Here is a 27,365-nt window from a genome sequence, read left to right on the forward strand (position 1 = left end):
TCATAATCACTGTGTTTAACAAGCATTTGCTACAGGAGATGTGTCAATACAAATCACACCAGTGCCTAGGACTGGGTTTTGTGTGTGCAGTAAGATGTCACTGTGCATAGAAACAATTCCAAGAGATTCCTGCACTTGCAGCAACAACAAAAAACCCCCAGCATATTTTCTTGCTCATAAAGAATTTCAGTTTCACCACCAATGCAACTGTTAAGTAGAAGATATTTGTATGTTTGAAGCAGAGAAAAGTGGTGGGAAAGTTTTTACCTATTTTAGACAAACAAAACAAACAGACAATTTCCCACCTTTGTTCTTTAGACACAAAGCACTTGAAAAAATATTACCCAGACTAATTTAGAAAAGATGGGACATTTTTTCCTCTCTTCCTTTGTGTTGTTTGTTATGTTTTACCTGGTGCTGGCTGGCTGTGCACAACCTGAGTGGCTGGTTTGGGGGTGAGGGAGGCAGTGAAATTCACCCCATTTTCTGCTGGTGTTGGCCTGGGCTCATTGTTGGCTTCGGACGGTGCGTCCCCGTGGTCAATCTGAAATCACACCATAATTCACATCATTCCTCCCAACAAACAGACATCATTTACTTGCTTTAGTTTAGCCTGGCTTTTAAATGAAAATTCTGCAAATACTGTATCTAAAAATCATTTTAAAATCAAACAACGGAAGAAGAGATCCTTAGGAGCTGCGCTAACCCAGGTGGCTCATTTGTGCAGGGTAAATTTCAAGAAGAAATGGAGCATGCATTATTCCGAAAAAGTATTTTAAGCAGATATAACTCATCAGGGACATTTTTTAGTGCAACATATATTAGCTGCACCAGATGTGAAGGCTGTACTGCAGTGGAGAGCCATAAAATCTTTCTAGAAATAACATAGGTGCTGCCAGGAGAATGCTCCCCAAATCCCTGCTGTGAGCAAAACACGTACACAAGATTGCTGCTAAATTTCATAGACACACCCAGCACTGCCATTCCTCACCATTCTCACAGAGCAGGAACATCCTTGTGACTCCCAAGATCTGACATTGCTGTAACCACACTCCAAGGGAATCTGTGAACAGTACCTGCATTCTGCTGCATGGGCACATCTGTGGGATCCAAATACTGAAGCATTTTCCACACTCCTTTCCTTCTCTCCAGTCTCCTCAGGGCTCAGGCTTGCAGCGTGCACTGCACTGCACCCTGGACACCGGAACTGTCCCTGTGACCATCAGGGTCTAACAGGCACCAGCCCTCACAAACAGAAGGTCATTCAAAGCAATTTTATTTTGAAATGCTTCCGCTTCCTGCTGTCCCCGCCAGGCCTGGTTGCCATGGAGTCTCAGGGAAGTTTTGGATTTGTTCCTTCAGCTGCTTCCATCTCCTCCTCTGATGCTAATCACATTACATGAGGAGGCAGGACAGCACAGCTGGCTTTTTATTTCTGCCCTATGATTACCCCAGGCTTGCAGAACATCAGCCTGTGCTGCACCAATGGAGGCACAATGGGTTTTGATCCAAGGCTTTGTGCTGCTGCTGGGCTCCTTCAGCCTGGCCCTGACACTACACTGTGCACTCCAAAATTCCTGTCTCACCAGCCCATCCCTACCAGAACGACAGCAGAGAGGTACTGTGGGCAGGAGCATGATGCAACTGAAAACCAGTGCCAACAACTTCATTTACACCAAGCAGCAACGGCTGCAGTAAAACACAGAAAAACCTCATTCAGCCAACATTTCTAACAGAGGGACAGCGTGACAGGCAAAAGCTGTAGCTGTGATAAACACACACAGATGTCGTGATCCTCACAGCTCTCCTCAGGCTGCAGTTCATTAGCTTAATAAAAACAATGTTTGCTACACACATCGCCAACATTTAATGCAAACAAAGCCAGAATCCCTAACTCCTGGCAGCTCTGTGCCCCACTGCATGGGAAGTGGATGTTACCTTCTTCTGAAACCTGGTTTGTAGGTGCTGTGAAATGCTGCATCACACCTTGTTGAGGAACTATTAATATAACCTGTCACTTTGGGGCATAAAACATCTGTCTGCAGAAACTGAAGCAGAAACGGGAGGCAGGATCACAAATGAATAAGGAATAATTTTCACTACATCGAGCAATCGAATCTCATTAAAAAGCACTTTCTCTTCCCATAATTCACCACACTGTGCTAAAAGAATGCTAAAATAAACATGATTTTTCCTTTTTCAAAAAGGGTTTTTCCTTTTAGGCTGTTTTAAAAACATGATGTAATCCAGCCTTCTAATTTACAGTTTGAATATTCACATGAACTGGTTTCTATTTCACGCTGCCGTGTCTACTGCAACACAGTGCATTTACCAAGCAGAGATCCATACCCATAGAGGACTCTATCTATGGGTCTATTTTTATCTGTACAGAGAAAAGGAGCTGCTGCAGGCTGGGATTAGCCTTTACCAAGGAATTCCCTCTGGATTGCTCCTCCTGTCTGCAAAGGACACTTGGCAGGGGAAGAGAGGGCAGCCTTCACCCCCTGTATGCTCTGAGAGATTCAATGAGATGATCTAAAGGTACAAAGCTCCCACTGCAGGCATTCCTCTCCCCAAAACCAGCTCTGCTCAGGCCAGGGTGGAAGGCAAGAGCTAGCCAAGGAAAGCAAAGGCAGGAACTCCCGTCACATTTACGAAGGGAACTTTGTAAATAAATGCAGAAAAGAGACCCTCAGTCAGTTCTTCAGCATTCTTTGCTTATGTGATTGCACTGACATTAACAGATAAAGTCATGTGAAGCCTGAAGAAAAGCTGATTTCTTGGTTTGAACCAATTCACTGCTGGATAGTTTAGTTCACTGCTGTTCTGTGAGGAGCCTGTGGAACTCCCTGCAGGGTTGGGTTTAAACTTCTACAGCAAGGAGAGCAAAGCAGAATCCTCTGAGTTTTCCTCTGACAGCTGCTCAGGTCAGAGATGTGTGTGAGGGGAAGGACAGAGGAGTGGGGAGCAGAATCTGTGCTGGGAGCCAGAACAATCAGTTCCAGTGTGCAAGACTGAAACTGGGCTTTGGGAATGGGAACCCAGGTGCAATTGCTGACAAACACACTTGGGTTTGTTCAGCTGTGCTGCCAGTGAATGTACCTGCAATCATGGACTGGTGTGGGCCAACAGAAGTGAAGATGAGGACAACGTTATCATCACAAAACATGGTCAGGGAATTCAAGATTTCCAAGCACAGACTTTTCCCAAAAAGTGCCTTTAAAACAGAAGGTAAATGAGGTGGACTCAGACTGACACTTCCAGGGGCAGCTTTGTCCCTGTCCCTTGGTGCTGCAGCTAACTCAACCCTTACACATTTATAGCAAACAGACCACAATCACTACAGTTTTCTTTCACAAAATATTTCTGTGCTTCTCCAAAAAAACCTCCTTTACCCTATGAGCTTCCAAGCTCCTTGACAATCATCCCTCTTTAATCCATTTGCTGCAAAAGACACTCTATGACAAGAATATTTCTAACTAACAAATAAGCCTGTATATACCAGGAAAATGTGTAGTTTTCAAAAGTAAAAATGACCTCTAAGGTATTTAAAGGATTCTGTTACAAAAGGCTTTGCTATTAATGTAGAATCTCAGGTGTGGTGTGTCCTAGATAAATGTCTGGGATCCTATTGAGCATTTCAGTGTCCTCATTCAGAGAGCTGCACACGCAGTGAAGGGCTGGCTACTGAATTGTAATGACTTTCCCTCATCTGGTCTGCTTTGGGAATGTATTCTGGGCTACAAAATCTAGTTCAGAGAGGCTCTGCACTTCTGAGCATTGCAGAAGGCAGGCACCAGGGCAGAGGGCAGTTAGGATTGAAAAGCATTCCTCTGTCTTAGCTGGAGACTGCTGAGAGCCTTTGGATCACGGGGTGTGCCCAGCACCTGGCACAGCCACCTCTGGCAGGCAAGGCTGATGTCCCCAAACACTGCTGGAAGCCCAGTGACAGTGTCTGGGACAGGTGGTTTGACCATGCAGGATCCATCAGGAACCACAGTGAACTCTCAGTTATACCCACAACAACCTCTGTGCATTTGGGGGCACAACACCTTCAATTCTACAGAAAAAAGGTTATATGTGCATAACACCTTCAGTTCTACAGAAAAAAGGTTATATGTGCATAACACCTTCAATTCTACAGAAAAAAGGTTATATGTGCATAACACCTTCAATTCTACAGAAAAAAGGTTATATGTGCATAACACCTTCAATTCTACAGAAAAAAGGTTATATGTGCATAACACCTTCAATTCTACAGAAAAAGGTTCACAGCAGGTAACCACATTTATCCAGATATTCACAACTAAAACTGGGGCCCCCACAGCTTTCAGATGAGCAACACTAAGCCTGTTTTATTTACTCCATGGTCTCCTCCCTCTTCATTTCTAACATCCATGAAGGGCTGAACTCGAGGTCCCTTCCCAGTTAAATTATTGTAGGATTACCCTGAGTCTCTTCAGGACATGTTTGCTCACAGAGGATCTATAGAGACATCATAATCTGAGGTACACAAATGTTTCTCAGCAGAATGACCTCTCCAGAGACAGGCTGAAATTCCCTGCAATTTGTAGTATTTTCAGGAAAACCTCCTGACACAGAGCTGTCATTTTCTGCAAGGGGAAGCAGCAGCACAGTGGAAAACAAGGGGCATTGTGTCACAGAGATTTCAGGTGCTCCAGAGCAAAGCTGCACACACACAAATAACACAAATAGCCCTTCCTGTGTGTCAGCTCTGGGCAGCAGGCTGCTCAGTGCACACCAAGGTGCTTTTAGTGACAGCACACCCCCAGAGCAGTGCTGCTGCGTGGGGTGTGCTGTGCCCAGCCCTCCCCAGGGTGTGTGTGCATGTGTTCATATCATTAGGGATGTTCAGTGTCTGCCTTCCCAAGCAAAGAAGGTGCTTTTAAATACCACAGCATCATCTCCAGAGGCCCAGAAACCTCCCTTACCTCTTTCTTGACCTCCTCCTCATCCTCCAGAGTGAGTGCAGCCAGCTGCTTAGCTCTCTGCTCCATCAGGTTCACATATCTGATGGGGTTGGATAAGGCCTCAATCACATCTAGGAACAAGGCAAACACTTCAGTCCCAAAGCCCTGGAGTTGTGGCCCTGGCACTCGGGGTTTAAGGAGAAGGCAGAACTGTGTTTTTCCCTGAAGATGCTCTTTGCCTGGCATTTAAAGCCAGCCCTGTTCAGAGCCAATGCCAAAGCCAGTTCTCTCCCTGGAGCATGGCACCCTGCCCAGGGAACAATGACATCCTCATGTCCTGCATGCAAAGTTTCACTTGTGCTCCAGTGCCAGGTGCCTGGGCTGTCTCCTCCTTTGGAGCCTGCTGAAAGTGAGAGCTGGCCCTAACCCTAAGCTTCAGGCAAGGTGCTGTAAATCAAATCAGGCCATCTCCTGGGAGTGAGGATCCAATGCAGATCTCTGCTCACAGGACTGTTACCCCAGCCTGGCAAGCCCTCCACACCCCATGCACTTTGTGTTTCAATTAAAAAAATATTAAATAATATAAAATGATATTAAATAATATAAAATGATATTAAATAATATAAAATTACATTCCCTTCTATTCCTCAGCAGAGAACTGCCTGTATAATCCAGAGTTACCTGCATAAGTGTCAGGGACGTAGTCTTTGACCTCGATGTACACAAAGAGGGCTGGCAGTGTCAGGGGCTGGTTCCTCTCATTCCTCAAGCAGATGTAGTGATAGCCTGCAAGGTAAGGAACAACCAGTTCACAGCAGAAAGCCCTCCACAGGCACTTCCAATGTATATTCCTCTTGTATTTGGTATTTAGAGAGTGGCAGCTCCAGGGACTGCTGGGAGGGGAAGGTTCACCTGAGGGTTTCAGGGATAACTGTGCAGACTGCTGGAAAGGCATGAGGCACTGCAGCTCAAAATTATACCAGCTGTTCATTCTTACATATGTGATTGATGCTAAAAATGGTAATTTATTTAAGGTTTTCATGCATTCTGGTTTAGTACCTCTGTCTGGATTTTTTTAGTTTAGTACATCAAATTTAATTTCAAAAGTGACCCTGGTGGTACTCGGCAACTGAACAGCCAAAGTAAACTGAGATGTAACAGCCCATCCAACACACAGCATCTGATTAAAAAATATACAATGTGGCATGATGGCCACAGGGCGTTTGTGTGTGTAAATCCTGTTGTGTGACCATCCTCAGGAATACATCTGTAGCAAGAGGAATTCCAGGCTGTTTTGAAAGCTGGCAGCCCAGCCTTTGATCACGGAGTGCCAGGCCCAGCTTGGGAGCCGCCCCTGTGAGAGGTGTCAGGACGCAAGGATGCGTTCACCTGGGCAACCCTCACCTGGCTCATGTAAGCCACTCTGTCCAAGCAAAGGCCAAATCCCTGCTCTGGGAACAGTGACAAGGCTGTGCATTTGTGTGACAGCATGATACAACTTTCAGCAGCATCTCAGAAGGGAGAGAAATGAAATATTACAAAGGGTTCTCAGTTCTCTCAGCCTCCTCCGGGTTTTCAGCAGGACACAGACTGAGCCCGACAGGCTGCTCTCCATCCCATGCTGCAAACTGAGCATTGCTGGGGCCAAAGCACAGAGAAAGGGCCTGGGGGAACAGCTCTGCTAGGATTCCACTTGCCAGAAGAGGGAAATCCTTCCCATGCCCCTTCTCCTCTCCAGTCACCCACGTCCCTTCCTCTGGCACTCTGCAGCTCCATCCATTCAGCCAGCAGAAAATGCAGCTGGCACAACAGCTGGACTGACAAGCTAAGTTTGCTCCTGAAAAAGGTGTGGAGATGATTGCTCAGGAGTAGTTTGGCCAGCTGTCAGATGTGGGGGCATGTGAGTTTTGTGTTGATAAGGCACAGGATAGATAAGGATGCTGTTCCTTTAGCAGGAGTAAAGCTGGGAGCACGCTCACGGCCCATATGCTGCCCTAATTCAGTTTCCTCCCCTGGCTGGAGAATCTGGCTCTGGATCTGAGCACTTCCCTTGCTCAAGCTGCCAGTGTCACTGCCTCTTTCTGAAACAGCATCTCCAACAAGTCCCTGGCCTGGAAAACGTGGCCAGAGTTGTCACACAAGGTAATTTTTCGTTGAATTGGCCACTCATTATAGTAGAAATAATGTGATGTAGAAGAGGCCAATAATGATCTTTTTCTTTTAACTTTCAGCAATGAGGATGAAAGTAATTTTGGATTGGTTTAAAGGTATTGCAGAGATATAACAGCTGGCACACAGGTCAGTCTCTCATGTGTGCAGAAATTACATTGAGGGGAGGAGGTTTGGCTTTCATTCCCAGCCACATCCCATGCTCACAAAGATGACATCAAAATTGGCTCTTGCTGCTCTCTCTTCTCTTAAAAGTGTGCAATTACACTTTTTAGCACAAACCTGTTGCAATTGCCCTCTTCAGCATAAACCTGTGAGCATGAAATTGGGGTACTGGAGAGAAGGAAGTGCCAACTATGCCTCCAATGCTTTAATTCCATTGCTTTTCCTGGACAGTCCAAAATTTCAATTTCTGCTGAAATATGGGATTTTTGTTTTTCAAGTCCTCATTTGCAATGAGCTGCTGAGTGGCTGCTGATCAGGAGCAGCTGGGATTGTGCCTGGCTGTCTCTTTTCAGCACACAGTGTCTGTCAGGATGGGGAGAAGCTTTTACCTGGTCGGATTGCTGAGACTGGCAGGATCCGGTGGCCAATGAATTTCCCTCCTTCCTCATACACTGCCAGCCTTAAACAGGCCAGGGAAGGCAAAACCACCTGCAAGGCAATATTATTACTGCATTGTTAAATTTCACTCTGAATGATGCAGCTCCTTCCACAGGCTGCACAGAACACATGCTAAAATTTATCTGGTCGTTGGAAGGAAAAAACCAACAAACAAACAAAAACAATGAAAAAAGCTTCTCTGATTTATTTTCAACTTCTAAAAATAGTAGTCTCTGAGCACAGGGCAGTCAGGCACGATCCTTAACTAAATACAGAAATAAGTACACTAATTAGAAGTTCATTACAGAAGAAAAATGCCAGTGATGTTTCCAAACCTAAGCTCTGGCAGGCTGCCACAGGAAAGCCATTGAGAAGGCCAAATTATTCAGGGAAAAGAGCACTGCTGCAAGTACCAAGTGTCTGAACACCCTTGTGAGAGAAACCCAGAAGAAACTGTTTTACAGGCACCTGGACTGGGGATATGCTCAACCAAGGTGCTCAGAGGTTCTGTTCAAATACTAGCTGCAGGCATATTGCAAAGTGCAATAAAACACCCACGCTGCAGGAATATTGCAAAGTTCAAATACGGCTGCAGGCATATTGCAAAGTGCAATAAAACACCCACGCTGCAGGAATATTGCAAAGTTCAAATACTGGCTGCAGGAATATTGAAAGTGCAATAAAACATCCACACTGCAGGTACATTGCAAAGTTCAAATACGGCTGCAGGCATATTGCAAAGTGCAATAAAACACCCACACTGCAGGAATATTGCAAAGCTCAAATACTGGCTGCAGGCATATTGCAAAGTGCAATAAAACACCCACGCTGCAGGTACATTGCAAAGTTCAAATACAGCTGCAGGCATATTGCAAAGTGCAATAAAACACCCACACTGCAGGTACATTGCAAAGTTCAAATACTGGCTGCAGGCATATTGCAAAGTGCAATAAAACACCCACACTGCAGGAATATTGCAAAGTTCAAATACAGCTGCAGGCATATTGCAAAGTGCAATAAAACATCCACACTGCAGGTACATTGCAAAGTTCAAATACTGGCTGCAGGCATATTGAAAGTGCAATAAAACACCCACACTGCAGGTACATTGCAAAGTTCAAATACTGGCTGCAGGCATATTGCAAAGTGCAATAAAACACCCACACTGCAGGTACATTGCAAAGTTCAAATACTGGCTGCAGGCATATTGAAAGTGCAATAAAACTCCCACACTTGCAGGTACATTGCAAAGTTCAAATACTGGCTGCAGGCATATTGAAAGTGCAATAAAACACCCACACTGCATGGTGCCCAGTGTGCTCTGCCCACAGTTCCCTTTGGGAAGCAAGGGTCACACCGACCTTCTTGAACACTATGGCTTCCTCCTCCCACACTGGGTTCACTGCATTGCCTTGAGAGGTCTTGGTCTTCAGAGCTTTCCTCCTGGTGTCCACAGGCAGGCCAAACATGTCCACCTCCACATAGGTACCCACTTTTTTATCAGAAAGGAACTGGCCTGAAATGATCTAAAGCCAAAGGAGCATTGTCACCGATGGCAGTGGTGGGTGAGGAAACGAGTGGCTGCAGAGCTCTCATTAATGATCAGTAGTGGCATTTAAAATAGAACCAAAATAACACTAAGCCCACAATAAACAGAAAAAAACCCCCAATATTTGACTGCAGACACAGAAAAACAGCTTGTGAGGCGTGGTTCCTGTGACCCTGAGGTTCTGAATTCCCCTATGAGCAATAATGTGGCTGAGACCAGGCTGCTGCCCTTCCCTCAGCAGGAACACTCATTTGGATCTCCTCCTCCATCTGTATGCCCAGCTCCTGACAACTCTTAAGTTCTATCTAGTCTCAACAACAGGTTCAAACAATGCTTAAAAATCAGAGGCTTAAACGGCAGAGAAACTATATATATGCTTTTAGCTGTGAGGGAGAAAACAATCTTAAAAGTTTGTGTTCTAATAAAGGCTCAGGAAGTTTATGGTTTTATAGCTGGAGATATAAAAGTGAATTCCCCAAGTGAATTTGTCCCCCTGCCACAGCCAATGCAATCTATCCCCTTGAACACTTATGCAGGTAATTCTCCACCTGCAGACTCCTGGCAGTCCCTGAACTTCATCAGAGGCCCTCAAAAAGGAACAGGGAAAACCAAGTTGGCAATGAATTGCAGCTGACATTTATGGTTCCACAGTTCCGCTGGAGAACTTTCAGAAAGGCAGAAAAATTTATTGATGCTGAGCATGTAGTGCTCTAGCTATTGCAGTCCAGCCTCCCAGTTCACACCAGCATGTTTTAAATCCAGCCCTTTGTTTCTAAAACACAGCCAAACTGCTCCTAAATCCATACACCTCCCAGTTCTGTGATTCTGGGATTACTTCTATGGCAAAGAGTACATACAATAAAAATATATTGATTCCTCCTACAATGCAAAATGAGAGGCAGAGTTTAAAAATTAAATGTTGCTCCATTAAATTAAATTTATTTTATTGGCATAGTATAGTCATTTTTGAGGCCCCTGCACCACAGAAATAGAAATATATCCTTGCTCTGGCATTGCCATGAGACCACTTCCACAGCTGCATCCATACCTTGACAGACAGAGTGTTGGCCACTATTCCATCCACTATTCCCTCAGTAAATGGATCAAAGTGCTTGTCTGGCCTTCTCATGAATTCTGGCTTTAACCTGTAGCCACTTTTGCCATTGTACTCGTACATTCCCATGTTTATTTGCATAGACAAATCTGGATGTGGAAAATATTGGAAAGAGTTATTTTATGGAAAATAAATAATAAAAATAAATAAATAAAATAATACATAAATTAAAAAATAATAAATTCAGTTAAAAAAAAGCAGTAAAATTTTAAAAATTACTGTAATTCCTGTCTGCAACAGAAACAGTAAAAGCCTGGGTTAAACACTTTAATTAGCAGCTCTATAGTACATTTTAATCCCTAGGTAATTTTTGACAAATACAACCTTTCCTACCTATGAATCAGCAAGTGCATGGGAAAAGTGGACACGTTCAGCTCCCCAAAGGCAGAGCACAGCAGGATTTGACTCACCCACAGTTTGGAAGTTGAGGGCCACCATCTGGCAGCCAGCATTCCAGAAGACTTGGGGCATGTAGTTGGAAGAGTCCACTCGGGTTCCCTTGGGGTAAATCCTGCTCAGCTGCATCTTGTTGTACCTGAGCAGGGAGGGGTTAAGGTGCACCACACCTGACAAGGATCACCTGGCACACAGGTGAGAAGGGCAGCTGCAGGGCTGAATTAAACACAGGTGATTCTTTACTGGCTCCTCACTGGATTTCTGCAAGCATCATGCTTCCAGGTGTCCATGGTTTTGCAGGAGATATGACAAATATGGGGCAGTTAAAGGTGCTGCTGTTCCTGCATGGAGTACTCAGAACAAGCAAGGAAAGAGCACACACACAAAATTCCATTTATCTCTACATTGCTGCTTTGAGATTTCCCTGGGATTACATTTCCAGAGGCCAGCTGCTTGTAAACAGTGAATCTCGCTCTGGAGCAGGGAGAGGTGCTCAGTTAAAAAGTGGTTTTCTGCAATGACGTTAGAGTTGGCCTCCACATGGACAGAAATGACAAGTGTACACATCTTCTGGCTGAGTCTCCAAACCTCTGAGATGAGGATGTGCTGCAGGCAATCCCTGGAAGGAGCTCTCCATTCATCTCCTTTGAGGCACTGCTTTATCTGTTTATCTCTTTTACTTCATTCATTTTAACTGCAGCCATGAGGAGAGAGACTGAGAAACATCAGAAGGTCTAACCAGAACGTTCCTTAGCTTTTCTTTAGAAGTTATAAAAATCAAAATAATTGAGAAATTGTGTGCCAATAAATCAGTAGAGGCATGATGGCAAAGTGAGCATTCTCATGTGACTTTGCAAAGAAGTCATTTTGACAATTTGCTCACCATTACTCTCACCACTCCATATAGGATGATAAATTTAACAATCAGAATTAGGTCTTCAATACGTCATTTGTGCCTATTCCCTCTAGTCCTAGCCCACAGCACAAGGACTCATGCCAGTTTTTAAATTAGCTCATCAGAACTCAGGCCAATTAATTCCTTTAGAAATCTTTAGAAAGAATAAAATCTAATCTACAAATTTCATTTGGGTTCCCTATTTCCCCAGCTCCTGTCTGTGAATTCCAATAAAGCTCTGTAGCAGATCTCAGATATAGAAGGACTTAGGAAGGCACTTTGTGAAAGTCAAGGATACTCCACAAATTCCACAGGAGACTTTGTCAGCTGCTCAAGCCCTTTGGTTTCCACGAAGGAAGACATTTCAAAGCTCTTGTTGCGTTCTGCAGGTCGAGAGGGGAGAGAAAACCAGGGATAGAACAGGTTAGACACAAACTGGTGGGGTTTAGTGCCAGTCCCCTCAGCCCATTTTCAGCTCTTTTCACCCCGATCCCAAGGAACTGATGGCTGTGCTGCCGGCATGCCCTGGCTCTGCACACACCCAGGGCTCCATGTCTGGGTGCACTGGGGCGAGCAGAGATCCCATCTGTGACACACAGGGGCTGCAGCACCTGCCGTGGGCACTGCTGGGCCTCTGCCCTGTCCCTGCAGGCTCATGTGGGGCTGGAGCCACCTGCAGCTGCAGCAGCTGATGTCCCTGGCAGGTTAAAGCAGCAGAGCAGTGCAGCGGCTCTTGGTGCATCAGGGGCAAGGTCAGAGGTGTCCAAGCCACCAAACACCACTATCCATCCATCCCTGAAGGTGCCCTCCTGTGCCCCAGCAGGGATTCAGACCTAATCCCCAACTGATTTCAGGCTCCTATGATGCCTTTTATTCGGTCAAACTTTCTGAGCAGCTCCTCCTCCACACCTGAGCTGGCAGAACAAACATTAATTTGTGCATTGTTGTCACCCACCTTAGCCCGATGTGGGCACAGCCTCTCAATGCACCCAGGCACCAGGAGGCAGCAGAGCCTAAATCAAGACCCTGCTAGCTTCAGAACCTTCCCTTGTGTGCAGAGCAAAGGCTTTCTGTGAACTAACCCTTCCCACTCCATCCCAGCCAGCCCTGTGCTTGCCTGGAAGGGCCACAACTCTGAGTCAAATCCATTAACTCAGCTCTGATCTGCTCAAAAATGAGGGGACAGTGCCTGTGCTGGGGCAAGACCTCTCCAGGCTCAGCACCTTGCTGCAAGCAGCCAGAAGGGCAGAGAGAAGGGGTAGGAATGGCTGTAAGAGTGCTGCAGCAACCCAGGGACAGGCTGCCAAGCTGCAGGGCAGGGACAAAGCTGAGCAAAGGCTCAGAGAGCAGGACACAAACAGGAGGGCTCTGTCCTCCCAGGGAGCCACAAAGGAAGCAGTATATCCAAGGAAATGGTTTGGGCCACTGTGAGAGGAAATTGTGCTGCCAGCCTGGGAGCACAAACCATTCTCAGCCTGTGCTGGAGAGTCAGAGGATGAACGTGGGTTTCCAAAAGTAATTCCTGCCATTAGGAGAGCTGGGACTCACCCTCTATGGTGGTCCCTATTTCTAATCAGCAACCATCATGCCACTGCTGTTATTCACAGCTGTTATCTCCCAATGGTGAAAAACTCCCATTATTCCCTACAGGCTGCTCTCCTACCACTCCCTCTTCCTTTCTAACACACAATATCCTTCCCTTCTCCAGCTGGCTCAGCTCCATCTCAGCTTCTCATAAAGGCACTGAGATTGTCGTTATTCCAGCCACCCCCTGCTGATGGCATGGCACAGCAACACACGTGTGCTGGTTTGATCCTGTTTAGAATGTAGGTGCTAGAATTTCTGGTAGCCATAAACTCTTATTTCTAGAATTTCTGGTAGCCATAAACTCTTATCTCTAGAATTTCTGGTAGCAATAAACTCTTATTTTTCAGCCTTGTCTTTAAGTAGAGCATTTGTAGGAAACCAGAGCTGGTAGCTGTTAAAGGATTTGGTTACCAACTGTCCAGAGCTTAATCAGATCCTTAACTAAAACAAGAACAGTTATTTCCTTGTAGTATCTGAAAGGATTAAGGGACCTGCCCTTTGAAGAGAAAACTGCAGGAGAGACATTTCTCTCTCGTGATACATTACACTGTACTATCTTATCAGGAGCAAATTACTGCAGAGTGAACAAATAACTCATTGAAAACCTTCTGAAAAACGTGGGAAAATGCACTCCCAGCTCCTTGCTGCCAGAGAACAGGGAACATTTCTAGTGAGGGCAACCAGGGCACTGGTACAGATCCACTGCTGCTCAATATTGCTGTTACTAGCTTGGATGCAAGGCCACAAAATGCACTTTTAAAATGTGTGACTGACAGAAGCAGTGAGGTACTGCTGTCACCACAGAGGGCTGGATCACAAATCCAAACAAACCCTGAATAAAACATAAATTAGAAAAGTGCTGGAACCTTGGAACTATAAAACTGCACAAAAGACAAGTATGAATCTCTGTGCTTAAGAAAGTGAGGTCAAGTGAACAAAAGTAAAATGTTTGGGAAAGAGCTGGATAGGTAGCAAACTGAAAAGCAATCCTTATTTAATCAGCTCATTTAATGAAGACCCAGCAGTGAGTCCAGGCCAGGACTAAGACCAGAACACTCAAGTTGTTCTTTAGGCAGCCAGCAACATTTCCCACCTAGGGACATATTCATGACACAATGACTTTTTTGGACACAAACGCCACAAATTTAATTCCTTAACAATATGAGTTCACTGAAACTCTATTATTGATCAGAGGTCACACCAGGACTTAGGAGAAAGATCTGACAGCAGCAGATCTTTACAAAAAGCAAAACTCAGAAAGGCAAAGGCATGTGAACAGTAAAAAAAACCAAAAAAACCCTACATGAGACAATTGTCTAACAGCTGCATCAACTTGTAGTGCTAGGATTCACACGGCTTCCTCTCCAGAAGGCACATCTCCTCCCCACTGTGCTCCTGTAACTCTCATTAGGGCTGGAGGGGATTATCTACACCCCAAGGGCCCTGCTGCAGGGAACCAGCACAGCTCCCTGCACGGGGCATGCCTGCTCGTGTGTGGCACTGCATAAATACCCACACACAACGAACACTGGGAACTTCCCAGTGTTTGCTATTCAGCACAGCAGACGCCACATCTTGTACAGACACAGGGACTTAGGCACAATTGCCTGTCCTCTGCCAAGGACACCACAAATCCGGAATAAATTAAAGTGCTGTGCGCTTCCTTAACTGAAAAGCTGCAAAAGCACATTAAACCCGTCAAAACAAAGTGAGAAAGGGCAGGCAGGCAGCGGGGTTGTGCATCAAGGAAGGCAGAGATGCTGCAGTGTTTGCTGAGGATGGCACCGAGCGCATGCCAGCAGGGGGTGAGATGATGGCCCTTCCTTCACAGCACACAGGGGCAGGAAAGTGAATCTGCACCTGGGGAAAGGCAGACTCTGCTTGCCCTCAATCTTCTATAGAAGTACTAGAGGCAAAAAGAAATAGGAATATTTATGACCACCTTTCTCAAGCTGCTTCAGTCACGGACAACAAAGAACACATAACTTTCAAAACTGTTTTTGAAATGTCAGCATGTTTACTGTTGATGGAGTTGGATATTTAGACTAAAAGAGGCTTCAAAACACAAATGGATTTATCTGGCTGGATACCAAGGGAACGTTTTCTGTCTCTGTTCCTGAATCTAATTGAGAGGAAGCCAAGCACATTTCTGCACAATTCTGCCAAACGCTTGCCAGGTAATTTTAAGATGTTTCTTACTTACTTTTTGATACTTCAAACGACTCAAACTTCACAGGCTGAATGTAGTTTACCAGGTTAGACATCTCTTCAGTGGCCATGGCCTCACTTCCAGCAGTACCCTAGGGAAGAGAAGGGACAATGCTGCAGTTGGCCTGTCCATCAGAAGCCACAAATGCCAAAGCCCAGTTTTCTATCACTTGTGGCGTCTTTCACTGGCCCTGGCTAAGGAAGGCAATGCTTCATGTGGGGAATGCCACATGGGAAAGAGCAAGGTGGGCTGGAGGATGGGAATGTCCACATTAAACTGATGCTTTATTCATTGTTTTCATGTGGCTCCCAGGAAGGGACAGCATTGCCCCCACCCCAGCACAGTGCATTAGTGCTCCTGGGTAAATAATGAACCTCTCAGTTCTGATGGCAGGTTTTGCATCCAACAATGCTAAAAGGCAGCTGCCCCAAACGGATCTGCTGTGGTGCTGTTTGTTCTTCATCTTGAGAAAAGAAAAGCATAGAAAGAGCAAAGATGTGTTTCCAACCCGACCAACAGCCAAGCTGGGGAAGCTGGTGCTGGTGCTCTGCCTGCCTTCCTCCACTGGATGGCAGCTCCAGTCCTGCTAACACACGCCAACCCCATCCCCACATCATCCCCGCCCTTACTTCATCCATCGACGACTTCTTACAGTCGTCATCGTAGTCATCGTCGTCGTCGCTCTCCATGTCTGCTTCTCCTGCAAAGGTCCAAGCAGAAGATGAGGCCTGGCAGGGACAACGAGCAGTGACAAACCCAGGGAGGGCGTGCAGCAGCCCTGCCTGGAGCAGCCTGTGCTGTGCCTGTGCTTCTTGTCCCAGCACCAAACCCAAGGGAGGGCCTCATCCATCCTGAGCATGGAGCTCAGTTCCCATTGCCCAAGCAGCAGAACTCTTGCTCTGAGCTGCCTGTGCTCGTTCCTTGGCCAGCAGCACTGAGAGGGGGGTGCAGTGTGCTCAGCGTGGGTATCTCAGAGATATTCCCGAGTTATTCCTGACTGCTCTGACACATTCCCGAGTCTGGGCCACAGCCCCAGGGTTCGGAGGTGTGAGTCCAGCCTGCAGGGTGCATGCAGGGCTCCAGGAGTGCCCCAGCCCCTCTGGGCAGCTGCAGCCTGCACGGGGTGGGGAGAGCACCGTGAGAATCCATGGGTTCTGCTGCGCTCTGTGCCAAGGGCTGCTCAGCAGAGCCCACCTGTGCTGGGCATGCAGAGCCCTGCCCCAGGGGCAGCAGTGCCAGCAGCTCCCTGCAGGGCCCGCTGGAGCAGAGCTGAGCCGTGCTGTGCCAGCTGAGGGCACTGCAGACCCAGCAATGGCAGCAGCGCCCAAGGCTCATCCTGCCCCCGAGAGCTCAGATGGCACCAAACACAGCACATCATTGCCTCACTCCAATTCTAGGGCACTCAGCAAACTTCTGCGGGCAAGGTGAGAATTATTTAATACTAATTAACAAGGGCCTCTCCTCGCCTTCAAAGTGTTTTGATTGGTTGCATCCGAAATTAAATCATTAAGGAATATCAAGTTTAGCTTTGCCTTTAGAAACTGCTCCTGTGGGCCTGGCTGTCAGAACGTGTACCTGTGCATCCTAAGGCTCTGGGAAGGAACATTTACCTATCCTGCAGTCACCCACCCACACCTGTAACAGTGACAGCTCTCCCTGACGACTTCACCCCACAAACCTTCCAGCACAACAATCTAACTACTGTGCAGCATCCCAAATTCTCCAGAGAATGGCAATTCAGTCTCAGCTCCCCCTGTCAGTCTGGGTGCCCTGAGTCAATAAAGAGGCTCCTCTTTGCCCCAGGGGCCCCTCCTGAGCCCAGGGAGCACACACGAGTGTGCCTTGCACAACCCAGGGATGACCGCCCAGCCTGCACGTCCTTCCAGGGCCACATGTGGAAATGTCAGCCTTTGATTCACCAACACACTTCTTCCTGAACGTTTCACTGAGGAGAACAGTGTGATTGCTCAACAGGCCCAGGGGATGGCTCAGGGAGCCTCAGCACAGTGCACAGAGCCGGGCAAGCTCTCCCAGGGTTTGCACTGACAATCTCTGCATGGGGAGCTCTCCACTGATTGAACCAGGCTGGCAGAAGAACACCAGAAGGGGAAGGTGGGCAGGTTCTGGCCAGCTTGCACCTCTGAGAGCAGAGGTACACGATAGCCTGTTCCTGCTGCAAGTGCCCAGGGAGGAAAGCACACACTGCATGGCTGCTTTGTTTCAAAGCATTTAACACAAACACTCCCAAGGAGATCCAATCTCGTTTTCAAGTTCTGCATCAGACAGCAAAACCAGGACAAGTAACACACAGGGGTGCCAGCACAGACTCCAAATGAGAGTGTCAGTAGGTGTGGTACACCTGCACTGCCTTGCCCCAGCAGCACAGCCCTCTCTCCCTATTCACGGCAGGCACAAAAGCCACCCTGAGGCTGTCCAAGGGACAATTAGCTGCCATACCATCGTTACTGGCTGCATTTAGGTGGCACTGCAAACCCAGCTCAGCACAGGACCTCTCCAGTGCTCCCTGGCACACAAACACAGTGAAAATAGAGTACTGCTCCAAGGAAGCCAAACAAAAGCCTGCCCAGGGACAGAGGCAGCCAGAAGAGTACCAAGAAATTGGAGGATACCGCTTACAGCACAGGTACTGCCAACCCTCACAGGCAGAAGGGCACAGGAAACTCTGAGGAGAGCCTGAAGGATGTTTCCAAGGAGCTGTCCCTGCTGAGTGGGGCAGTGTGGAGGAGATAGAAAAGTGCTCCTTGGCAGAAACAACAGTGGGCAAAACAGGCTGAACCCCAGGTTCAACACAGCAATCCTGACTGGAGGATCATCAGGAGAGCTGGGAATGACAAGCCAAATCCTTGGCTTGAGGAAGCACTGTGCTGAACATTATCCATTCTCATCACCCTGACAGACTGGCAGCTCAATGAAACCAAAGGGTAGACAGTGCTTGAAATTCAGAGGGATCTGGTAATCTGCTCTCTCAGAGCCTTTCAGACAATGGCCAGGATGAATTATGGATGTGGCTCTTGCTGGTGCAGTTGTTAACTCTGCAACCTTTAGGCAGCCACCAGCATCCCAGGGGGCATTTACCTTTTGGGTTTTCCACTGTACCTCAGCACTGGCTGATTTTTAAAAAGGGAAAAATAACCTTTATTCAGTTTGATAAACCATTTTGCTTTGTAACAAAGGGCCATGGTCCCAGCTGGCATCAGCAGCAGTTACACCCACTGAGCCCAAAACCTTGTATGCAGTTTTCCATTTAGGCATCATGGAACCATGGAGCCAATTCTGCCCTCTGTCCCTGCCTTCCATGAGTCCTTCCTTGCAGCACCCACTGCTCTGACAAAACCATCATCCCATCAGTGAGAAACTAACAATCTGCTTATTTAACAGTATTTAAATCCCGCTCCATCAGCAAGCTTTAGCTCCTTTCAGTGCGGGCCTGCTTTTGGTGAAGTGCACATCCTGCAGAAGTGCACTGCTCCTTCTGTGCTGTGACAGAACTTTGGAAATCTTGTTTGCTCACCTCTGTCCATTGTGCAGGACCCAGGTCTAAGAGGCTTCTTTACCAAAACTGCAATCTATCTCAGAAATTCTTCTGCTTTTTCAGCTTTGCTCTACTTTTAGAAAAAGTTTCTCCCACTGACATGTATTGAAGTCACTTCCTACATCAGTTTCATGGGCATCCTGCAAGGCATCCTACAAAGCTCAGAATTCTTTCTTTAATTATTGCTACTATTTCACCAGCACTACACTTTCATATGGTCTTATAACACATCAAAAACGTGGGTTTACTTGAGTTTAAATCTGACCTGAAGCAGTGTAAGACACAGCGAATCTTGATATCAATTCCAGTATGAATTTCCACTTTGTTTTGCACTGCTGTGAAAAAAACTCATTTAGAATCTCCAGAAGGCCAAATCAGCACAATTTTCTCCTGGAGATCAGCAGCAATTCTGACAGGAGCTATACAACCCAATAGAGTAGCTTGAATAATATATCCAAGCTGCTAAATGTCAAGATTCTATTAAGGCTGGAGCACTGAAACACTTAACATTGGGCAATGTTAAGAATCAGGCTTCTGATTAATTGCATTGCTCCAGAAAGAAATTGGTGCTGGGTGCAGAGGAGCACAAGGCTTGCAGAGCTCCAGGGTGACACATTGCCAATATGGGGATGTGAGAAGAAGGGTGGCATGGTCACTCTTGGGCTCTCTGTGTAGAAACTCTTCACTACCACAATGTTCTTATAAAATGGGGAATATTTTTTTTAACTGTCCACAGACAGAAAAAACTGGCACCTTACAGGAATGCTGCATGCTCATAGCTGTAAGCTGTAGCTGTAGTCTCTGGAGCTCTGAGTACTTAAAAATTCAAAGCACTCTAGAAAAATGACATTCTGGGTGTTCCTCATCACTCATCCCCAGAGTGTTCTTAAGTTCTGTCAGATTTGTCTGTCCTCAGCTACAATTGCTGTAATGATACTGCACTTCCCACAGGTACCATCCAGATAAACTCACTGCTGTTTGGCAGCCTGGATACCCCCACAGACACTCACTGAGGATGCTCTAGCTACGATCAAGCACTGAATGACAGAGAGAGGAACAATATTGACTAATTGCATTCTCAGAAAGAGGCACAAGTGCCACAGGAGAGGCAGAGGCTGACACAAGGACACAAGCCATGTGTGTTGGCAGTCACGGACGAACCAAGTGACCACTGCAAGTCTGCAGCCTCAGTTCCAGCATTTTCTAATTTGTAAGTGCTCATCTTCATAACCAGAAGCTGTTCCAGAGGTAAATACAGGCATACTAGTCACAGCTGATTTGTAAAATTACACACGCTGTTATGGGATTGACCCCTCTGCCTGGCACCATCATCAGCACCTTTACTCCCAGCCTGGGGCTGTTCCCAGCACAGCTCCTGGGGAGGCTCCTGAGGGCAGAGCTGAGGCCCCAGTGCAGCCCAGCGCCTCAGAGAGCCAAGGCTGTGCTCCCTGCCACTGTCCTCACCCTGGGCTGCTCACAGACAGGGACAGCTGGGAATGCAGGGCTCATTCCAAATGCTGCAGACCAGGCAGATGGAACACACACCTATCTTTCTCCTGCTTGGCATTTGTCAAAAGCAAATCAAGAAAATAGCATTAAGTCATCTCTGACACAGGGATGAATCTTGCTTTGAAATCCAAAGCATGCCCTTTTATCGTTCCTTAAAAGCAACAGTTGAAAACTCTTTTTTGCTGCTAATAGGATAAACAATGTTATCCACAAACGAAGCAGGATTTCTTTCTCATTAATTCAGCTTGGGGCAAACTGCCAGCAGGAAAATTTTCAGCTCAGTTAATCAGAGTTCAGAAAAAAACTACAAACAATGGGGAAAAGTTTTTAAATGGCAAATGGCAATGAACTGATACTTCAGCAGAGCTTTCAATTTACTCTGTGAGTTTTCTACTGCTGGGGCATAAATATCTGTGCTTATAAGAACACAAAATTTCAGTCTGGACAGGAGAAGAAATTCCAGCACAGGGAACAGACACTGGGCTGGGAATTAGCATATAGAGATGTCATTATTTCTGTTTCCAGCTCTGGAAGCGAATACAATCTTACAGCACTTTAAACAGAGGTCCATGACATGCAGGACATCAGCAGGCTGAGCCTTCCTGGCCAGAGGAACAGGGATCTCATCCCTTTATCCTAAACCCTGAGGCACTGCAGACACTGTGCAGGTTCTGGGGATAAGGTTCTGTCTGAAAGGGCACCAAATAATGGCAGGCACAGCCCAGAGGCAACAAGGGCAGGAAAACATTTCCATTTGCTATTGGGCTTGGGCACACAGCAAAGGCAGCCAAGGGTGGAGGAGCTGGCAGCTGCCTGTCCTTAATAAGCAGTGCAGAAACGTTAGCACACACCAGAGAGCCTGGCTCAATCCATGAGAACCCAAAAAACAGATTCCAGGATCAAAGACACTTCAGTGTTGTTTCCTGCTGAGCAACCCCCACTGCTGCAGCACTGCAAATTGTTGGGATTGCATTTGTGCTGGAGGGAGAAGAGTGCTATGTCCTACCTGCTCCAGGGGAGGAGGGCTCAAACATGCTGGATGTGTCACTGCAAGTGTTGGAAGCTTGCTCTGACAGCTTCTTCTTTGCACTCCCATCCGCTGACTTGTGAGACTTCTTCTTGTTCTTCACCAGGATTTTGTACATTAGGTCCATGGGGCTGGGGAGAGGAACCCCAGCCTCCAGCTTCCAGGGAGAAAGAGGAGAGATTTGTTAAAGCAGCAGAAGGAACAGGCTCGTGGCAGTTTCTTAGGGAGCACGAGGTGCAGGACACTTCTGTAATTTCTGTAAGCCCTGTTAAAATGAAATGGATTTTGCACAAGAGGCAATGTCAACATTCAATGAAACAGGGCTGCTGAGGGCACTTAAGAAGAAAAGTGCTTTATGAAGTGCCTGCAGTAATAACCAAAATAAGTATTAGCTCAGCTATGAGAGTCCAGGTTTTAAAATGGCAGCAATGAGGATCAATTGCATTGAAAAGATCACAATTCACTCCATCAGGGCAACCTCTGCCTCACAAATGATGCTGAAGCCACAGACAGCTCACAACTCCCTCCTTTAGACTGAGAGGCCTCCCATGGGGAGCGAGGCAGGACAGACACCCCAGGAAACATCCCCAGCCATTTGTGATGGGATAACACCAAGGCACCTCACCGGGTACTTCTCCAAGGGATCCATCAGCAGGGCATCTCCAAATATCAACCTGCAGTACTCTGCCATTTTTGCCTGCTGTTTAGGGCTGAAGGGAAGAAAGGAAAGAAAGAAATGAGTCCTACTAACACTCCAGAGTGACAGCAGCAGTAATGGAGCACCAATAGCCCCAAACTGGATATAATTTCCTGATCCAATAGCTGTGAATTTTTCAGTGAGACCTACATACATCATGCAATTATTTCAGTTCCTCTGATGGAGTTTATCAAAGGGAACATACACAAAGTAAAGGCATAAGTCAATGGAATAACAGTGAAACAACCATAACGTGAATTTGCCTCTTTCAGGCAATACTTCTATTCAAAATTGAAGTTTTTTTCCCCCTTGTGTTACTTTATGCACATGCCTGGCATTTTTCTTGCACTGCAATTCTCACAACATACTCTGCTCTGTAACCTGCACCTCAGCAAACTCCACCTGTAACCAATTCCCCCCAAGTGCAACCAAAGATGAAGCAATTCCTGCATGCCAGTGATGGAAGTTCTAGGACTGAAGGTAGGTTTTGCACTCAGAAACATTACTCCAATCAGCTCAAAATGCAGCTCAGTACCACAGTCACTCTCTAATTTTAGAAAGCTGAGGATTTTTGCTACATGTGCCTGTTTAAAATGCGTAGCATCTGAGCTGAGGCATCTTTCAAGGTTTCCTTTTTTGACACTCTGCTGGGAAGCCTCGATTAAAGGACAGGTTTGCATGGCTTAATGTAACTTCCTCAGCTCCTGCTAATTAGGATCTGCATGTCATGGAAGAGACAGGGATGCTGTAAGCTGGTATGTTACCATGGAGCTGCTCTTCATGACAAAATTGAGCTGGGTATAGAGGAAAAAAAGACAAAAAAAGCTCATTTCTCTCTTGCAAAGCAGTTCAGCCCTGGCTGTGCCCAGCTGGTCAGTGGTGACCAACTCCCACGTCAGCGTGGCCAAAGCAGAGCTGAGAAAAAGGCTGGGTGGCCAAACGGCATTTCAATCAGAAAATGTGATTTCCCTGGGATCAGCATCCTGGCTGCCCCTGGAAGCAGAGAGGGGCTGAAGCAGTCATTAGCTCAGTCACTGACAGAAAATACTGCCAGGAGGCTTTGAATTATCCCCCAAAGCAGGAGCTGCACGCATTTAAATCCCAACAGCACGTCACAAATGCTGTGTTCTGCACGCAGCCAGTTCTGCACAGAAAGAAGCTAAAAGGCACTTTGAGCTGGGGATGGGCGCCACGCTGAAGACAAGCAAGGCAGCAGAACACAGAACCCTCATGGGAGAAGGTGGTGGGAGAGCAGATCAGGCTGGGACGCTGTGTGGGTATCTCCAACCAAATAAAGGCACCACTCAGCAGAGTGTGCCTGTGCCCCAAATCCAGGGGCCTTCAGGGAGCTTTATTCCAGCCTGCTCCACCAGCCTGTGTTCTGAACAGATCCATACCCTCAGAAGGCAGGAAGTTCAAAGGACAGCTCCGTGAATCAAAAGAGGCCATTTACTGAAACCGGAGTAATTAGGTGTGACATCATCATCATCATCATCCTTACATGGGCACAACTCCAAAAAGAACTCTCCATAGGAATTGGAAAAAAATAAAAAGCAAGAGTTAAATGGAATAAATTCCCAGTCACCACCACAGCTAGAACAAATTCTTCTGATCTTCTGTGTTTAATTACATGTTTACCTCAAAGAGAGCACAGTGAGAACTTTCATTTTTGCAAACGAGAAAAATGTAATGCAGCATGATGTTGGTTCAGCGTATAAATCCCAATGTCACTGCATCCCAGAGGCAGAAAGTGGGAAAATTATGTGAAAAACCAATAGGTTTTAATACCACAAAAAACCCTTGAGGTAGCAACAAGGCCAAATGAGGAAAATCTTGACATTTCAAAGTTACTTGTCTTTGTGAACTGGACTATGTGTACAAATATTTTTAAAAGCTCCTAAGGGGGGATAGAAAAAAATTTAGGAGTACCAGCATTTAACTGTGTGGTAGATCTTTGTGTTCCCTCTCTCCCTAACATACATACCTGTGTATGTACTGCTGCAAGAGACAGACCATTAGGAAAAGCAGATTACAAATACCTATTTTAAGAAGTTGGAATATTGGTTTCTTTTTATTTCCCATTCTTTGAGAATGACGAACCAGAGCAACAGAAACACCAAATTTTTTAAATCAATATGTTCCCCCAATTCTGTTATGAAGTCAAACCCCAGATATTTCCTGGTCCACATCTCCTCTTACTGGAAACTCTCTCAGCATTCACGCACTGCAGTGAAAACTGATTGTCTGCAAAGAGCTGACTTTATCTGCTTTGTGATTTCCACTGTGCAGACACAGACAGGCAGCACACAGACTTGTTGTAGGTGCCCCCAAAATGTGCCAGGGTGAGGGGACAAAGTAGGAGCATGGTACCTGGAGATACAGAAATACAAAGAACATTAAGAAATGTTCTCATTACCATTATTGTACTGCCTGCATTTTGCTTTGCTGTGTTTGTGTCATGCCTATCATGAAGGTCAACCCAGAGGCTCCTTGGCACAAGTGCTGCTCCCAACATTACATTTTTATCACTTCTGCAGAGATACTTCCTCTGCATAAGACAAAAGCACAGATGCTTCCCAGAAGAGTCTAAAATAATTCAAAGTGTGGGACGAAAAAGTGATAAAAATCCTGTTAATATTTGAAGCAACAGTTCCAGCCAGAAACCAGCAGTATGAATAACTGTAATTAAATTTAATCTTGGAAGCAATCTTATATGGATACTGCTCAAGGATCACTTAACCTTTTTGCTCTGTCATCAGTGCATTTCTAATTATAGAGTGTCTGCTTTCAGATCTGCAGATTGCTTATCACCTTGCAAGCCCCATTTCAAACACCAAGGTCTCCTTGAGGTCCTTTCAGCATTTCCAGGGCACTCCTCTGCTTTTTTCCCAGAACCACAGCTTGGTTTAGTAGTCTTTTCTTCTCAGTGGGCATGTTCTGACTTCACTATAAATGATGACATACATAACAATTTATGTCATCTAAAAGTTACATGCTCGCCTCTTTTCCTTAACTTTTCATTGCATACAAACAGGCAAGAAAAAATACACTAATAGAGGAGTTACAGTACAGGAAATTAAATCCTTCATGTGCTGTGGAGATAGTGGAGAGGAGCCCTTCTAGGAGACACATCAAAGGAAAGCAAATGAGATGATTTACACCATGTGCCAAAAAGTGATTTTTCCCCTAGGTGGACAAGAAGTGTCAAAAATATTCCCATGAACATAAACCAGAATAAAGACAAATTGTGTTTTAAGTCCAGTGCTGATTAACAATGTCATATCTATGTGATGATGTGAAACTTATTTACCTCTGATAATTGCAGCCTGTTTACAAGCCAGGAACACAGGCTAAAACAGTATTTTTTGTTTAAGCCAATGCCAACATTTCTAGGGGAGCAAAATTTTGCAAGCAACTCTCTCAACTTGAAAAGCATAAAAAATATTTGGTCCCCTAGAAGTAGGAATTGATGAAACAGGATTTGTTTGACAGCAATTCTAAAAAAACATTGGCACTTTTTTGTTAACATTTAGGGCAAAGTCCAGCCTTAAGATCCAGGAGAAAAACAACATTCCAAGGAAATGAAAAGACAAAAGGAGCATTCCATGAAATTAGGGGAACCTTTCTGTGAGTGACATGACTAATTGCAGATTTCTCCAGCAGCTAGTGAAGGAATTAAGGGGCAATTGTAGAAGCTGGTAAAATTACCAGAAATTATTTTCAGGCAAAGCAAAATGAGAAAACACACACTCTGAATCTGATCATTTACCATAGCAGAAAAGAACCACTAGCAGGAAAGCCTCAGAAAGAGAAAAGATTTGGTCATGGTTCTGCAAACTTGCTTTGCTACAACCCTGTGTCTCAGCAACGCATGGAAAAGGATATCAGAGAGCACACATCAGGCCAATTCCTTACTCCATGGCTGGGGTTTCTGCAGAGAAGGGCTCCATTCCTTCCGAGGGGCAAGCTGTAAATGACAGGAATGCAGCAGGAACCCTGTCCCCTTGCAGGCACAGTGCTGCAGTGCCACCCTGCCTTTCACTCTGACACCGCCTCACCTCAGGATTTTAAAGCCACTTTTGTGTATAACTTACATCTGACAGGAGTTTATTTCATAGATCTTTTTACTTCTTCACCTTCCTAAAATAGATCACCCTGGAACAGTTGAAGATTTAAGTCGCGATGACTTTAAAGGAAGAAAAATGTAACTCTTGTGGTTAAAATTATTTAGCTGTTGTTTTTCCTCTGCCTCATGTGAGCAGAGTGAATGTATATTGTAATAAATCCAGAAGAATGAGTACAAAATATAATACTTTCAAAAATGATGGTTGACATCTTTCCTAAAGGCCAGAATCTGGAAGCACTGTGAGTTCAAACCTACAGGAGCAGGTGAGTGCAACCCAAAGGGACACAAAGTACACCAAAAGGAAATGAGGGGCCATTAGAAAAGGCAATTAAACACAGCCCCTGTGTGGGCTTTCAGAGGCAGAACTGAGCAGGATTTAAGAGACTGTTTGGATCACAACCATGTGCCCTAGAAATGTGAGCAGAGCAAACACATATTTGCCCCCAAGAGGTAAATTTGTACCCTGAGGTATTCAGGTAGTGGAGCTCAGCCCTCTGATTTTAAATTTTTCTACCTACATAATTTTTGATCAGTATTGTCACATCTGTTCTTTAAAAACATTCTTACACAGCTGCTTCTACCAGTTCCTTCCCTTATGACAAGAGTGTTCCTCCTAAAAAATGGAAAAGCAGTTAGCCCTCACCTTCTCCTCTTTCAGAAACTAAAGTGCCAACCTCATTTCTGATTTGTGTTAAAACATTCATAGCTGCCCCCAAGAATATTTTTATTTTACATTGGAAAAAAACCCCAAAAACACAAAAGCAACCCAAAAATTAGTTTCTAAGTCCAAACTGCCCCCAGAAATGTTGGAAATGTTTTCACACCAAATAAAAACACAAAAGGGGAAAAGATAATTCAAGTTAAGGTTAAGGTTATGTGTCACTGTCACTCCAATTTGAACCATGTGGTCTCTGCATTCGAAACCAAGGTTAATGTTAAAAAAAAAATCAGAACTATAAAAATAAAACAGATCACTGCGACAAAGATAGAAGTGTTCTCA

The 27,365-nt window shown here is 45.6% G+C and overlaps 1 protein-coding gene across 4 annotated transcripts in view; it reads right to left on the reverse strand.

Annotated features, from left to right (window-relative positions):
• PLCB1 (phospholipase C beta 1) overlaps nucleotides 1–27,365 on the reverse strand; it is a 288,021-nt gene that overhangs the window by 56,705 nt on the left and 203,951 nt on the right. For all 4 annotated transcript variants that reach the window (XM_059467224.1, XM_059467223.1, XM_059467225.1 and 1 more), the window contains exons 13-24: nucleotides 22,168–22,252; nucleotides 21,522–21,699; nucleotides 16,083–16,153; nucleotides 15,448–15,544; nucleotides 11,956–12,040; nucleotides 10,777–10,901; nucleotides 10,301–10,455; nucleotides 9,065–9,229; nucleotides 7,655–7,754; nucleotides 5,613–5,717; nucleotides 4,953–5,062; nucleotides 412–544 (exon numbers count right to left, since the gene is read on the reverse strand). In XM_059467224.1, the coding sequence (XP_059323207.1) occupies nucleotides 412–544; nucleotides 4,953–5,062; nucleotides 5,613–5,717; nucleotides 7,655–7,754; nucleotides 9,065–9,229; nucleotides 10,301–10,455; nucleotides 10,777–10,901; nucleotides 11,956–12,040; nucleotides 15,448–15,544; nucleotides 16,083–16,153; nucleotides 21,522–21,699; nucleotides 22,168–22,252 (1,409 nt within the window). The remainder of the gene's footprint in view (nucleotides 1–411; nucleotides 545–4,952; nucleotides 5,063–5,612; nucleotides 5,718–7,654; nucleotides 7,755–9,064; nucleotides 9,230–10,300; nucleotides 10,456–10,776; nucleotides 10,902–11,955; nucleotides 12,041–15,447; nucleotides 15,545–16,082; nucleotides 16,154–21,521; nucleotides 21,700–22,167; nucleotides 22,253–27,365) is intronic.

Source organism: Ammospiza nelsoni, chromosome 3 (assembly GCF_027579445.1).
Source record: "Ammospiza nelsoni isolate bAmmNel1 chromosome 3, bAmmNel1.pri, whole genome shotgun sequence".
NCBI lineage: Eukaryota > Metazoa > Chordata > Aves > Passeriformes > Passerellidae > Ammospiza > Ammospiza nelsoni.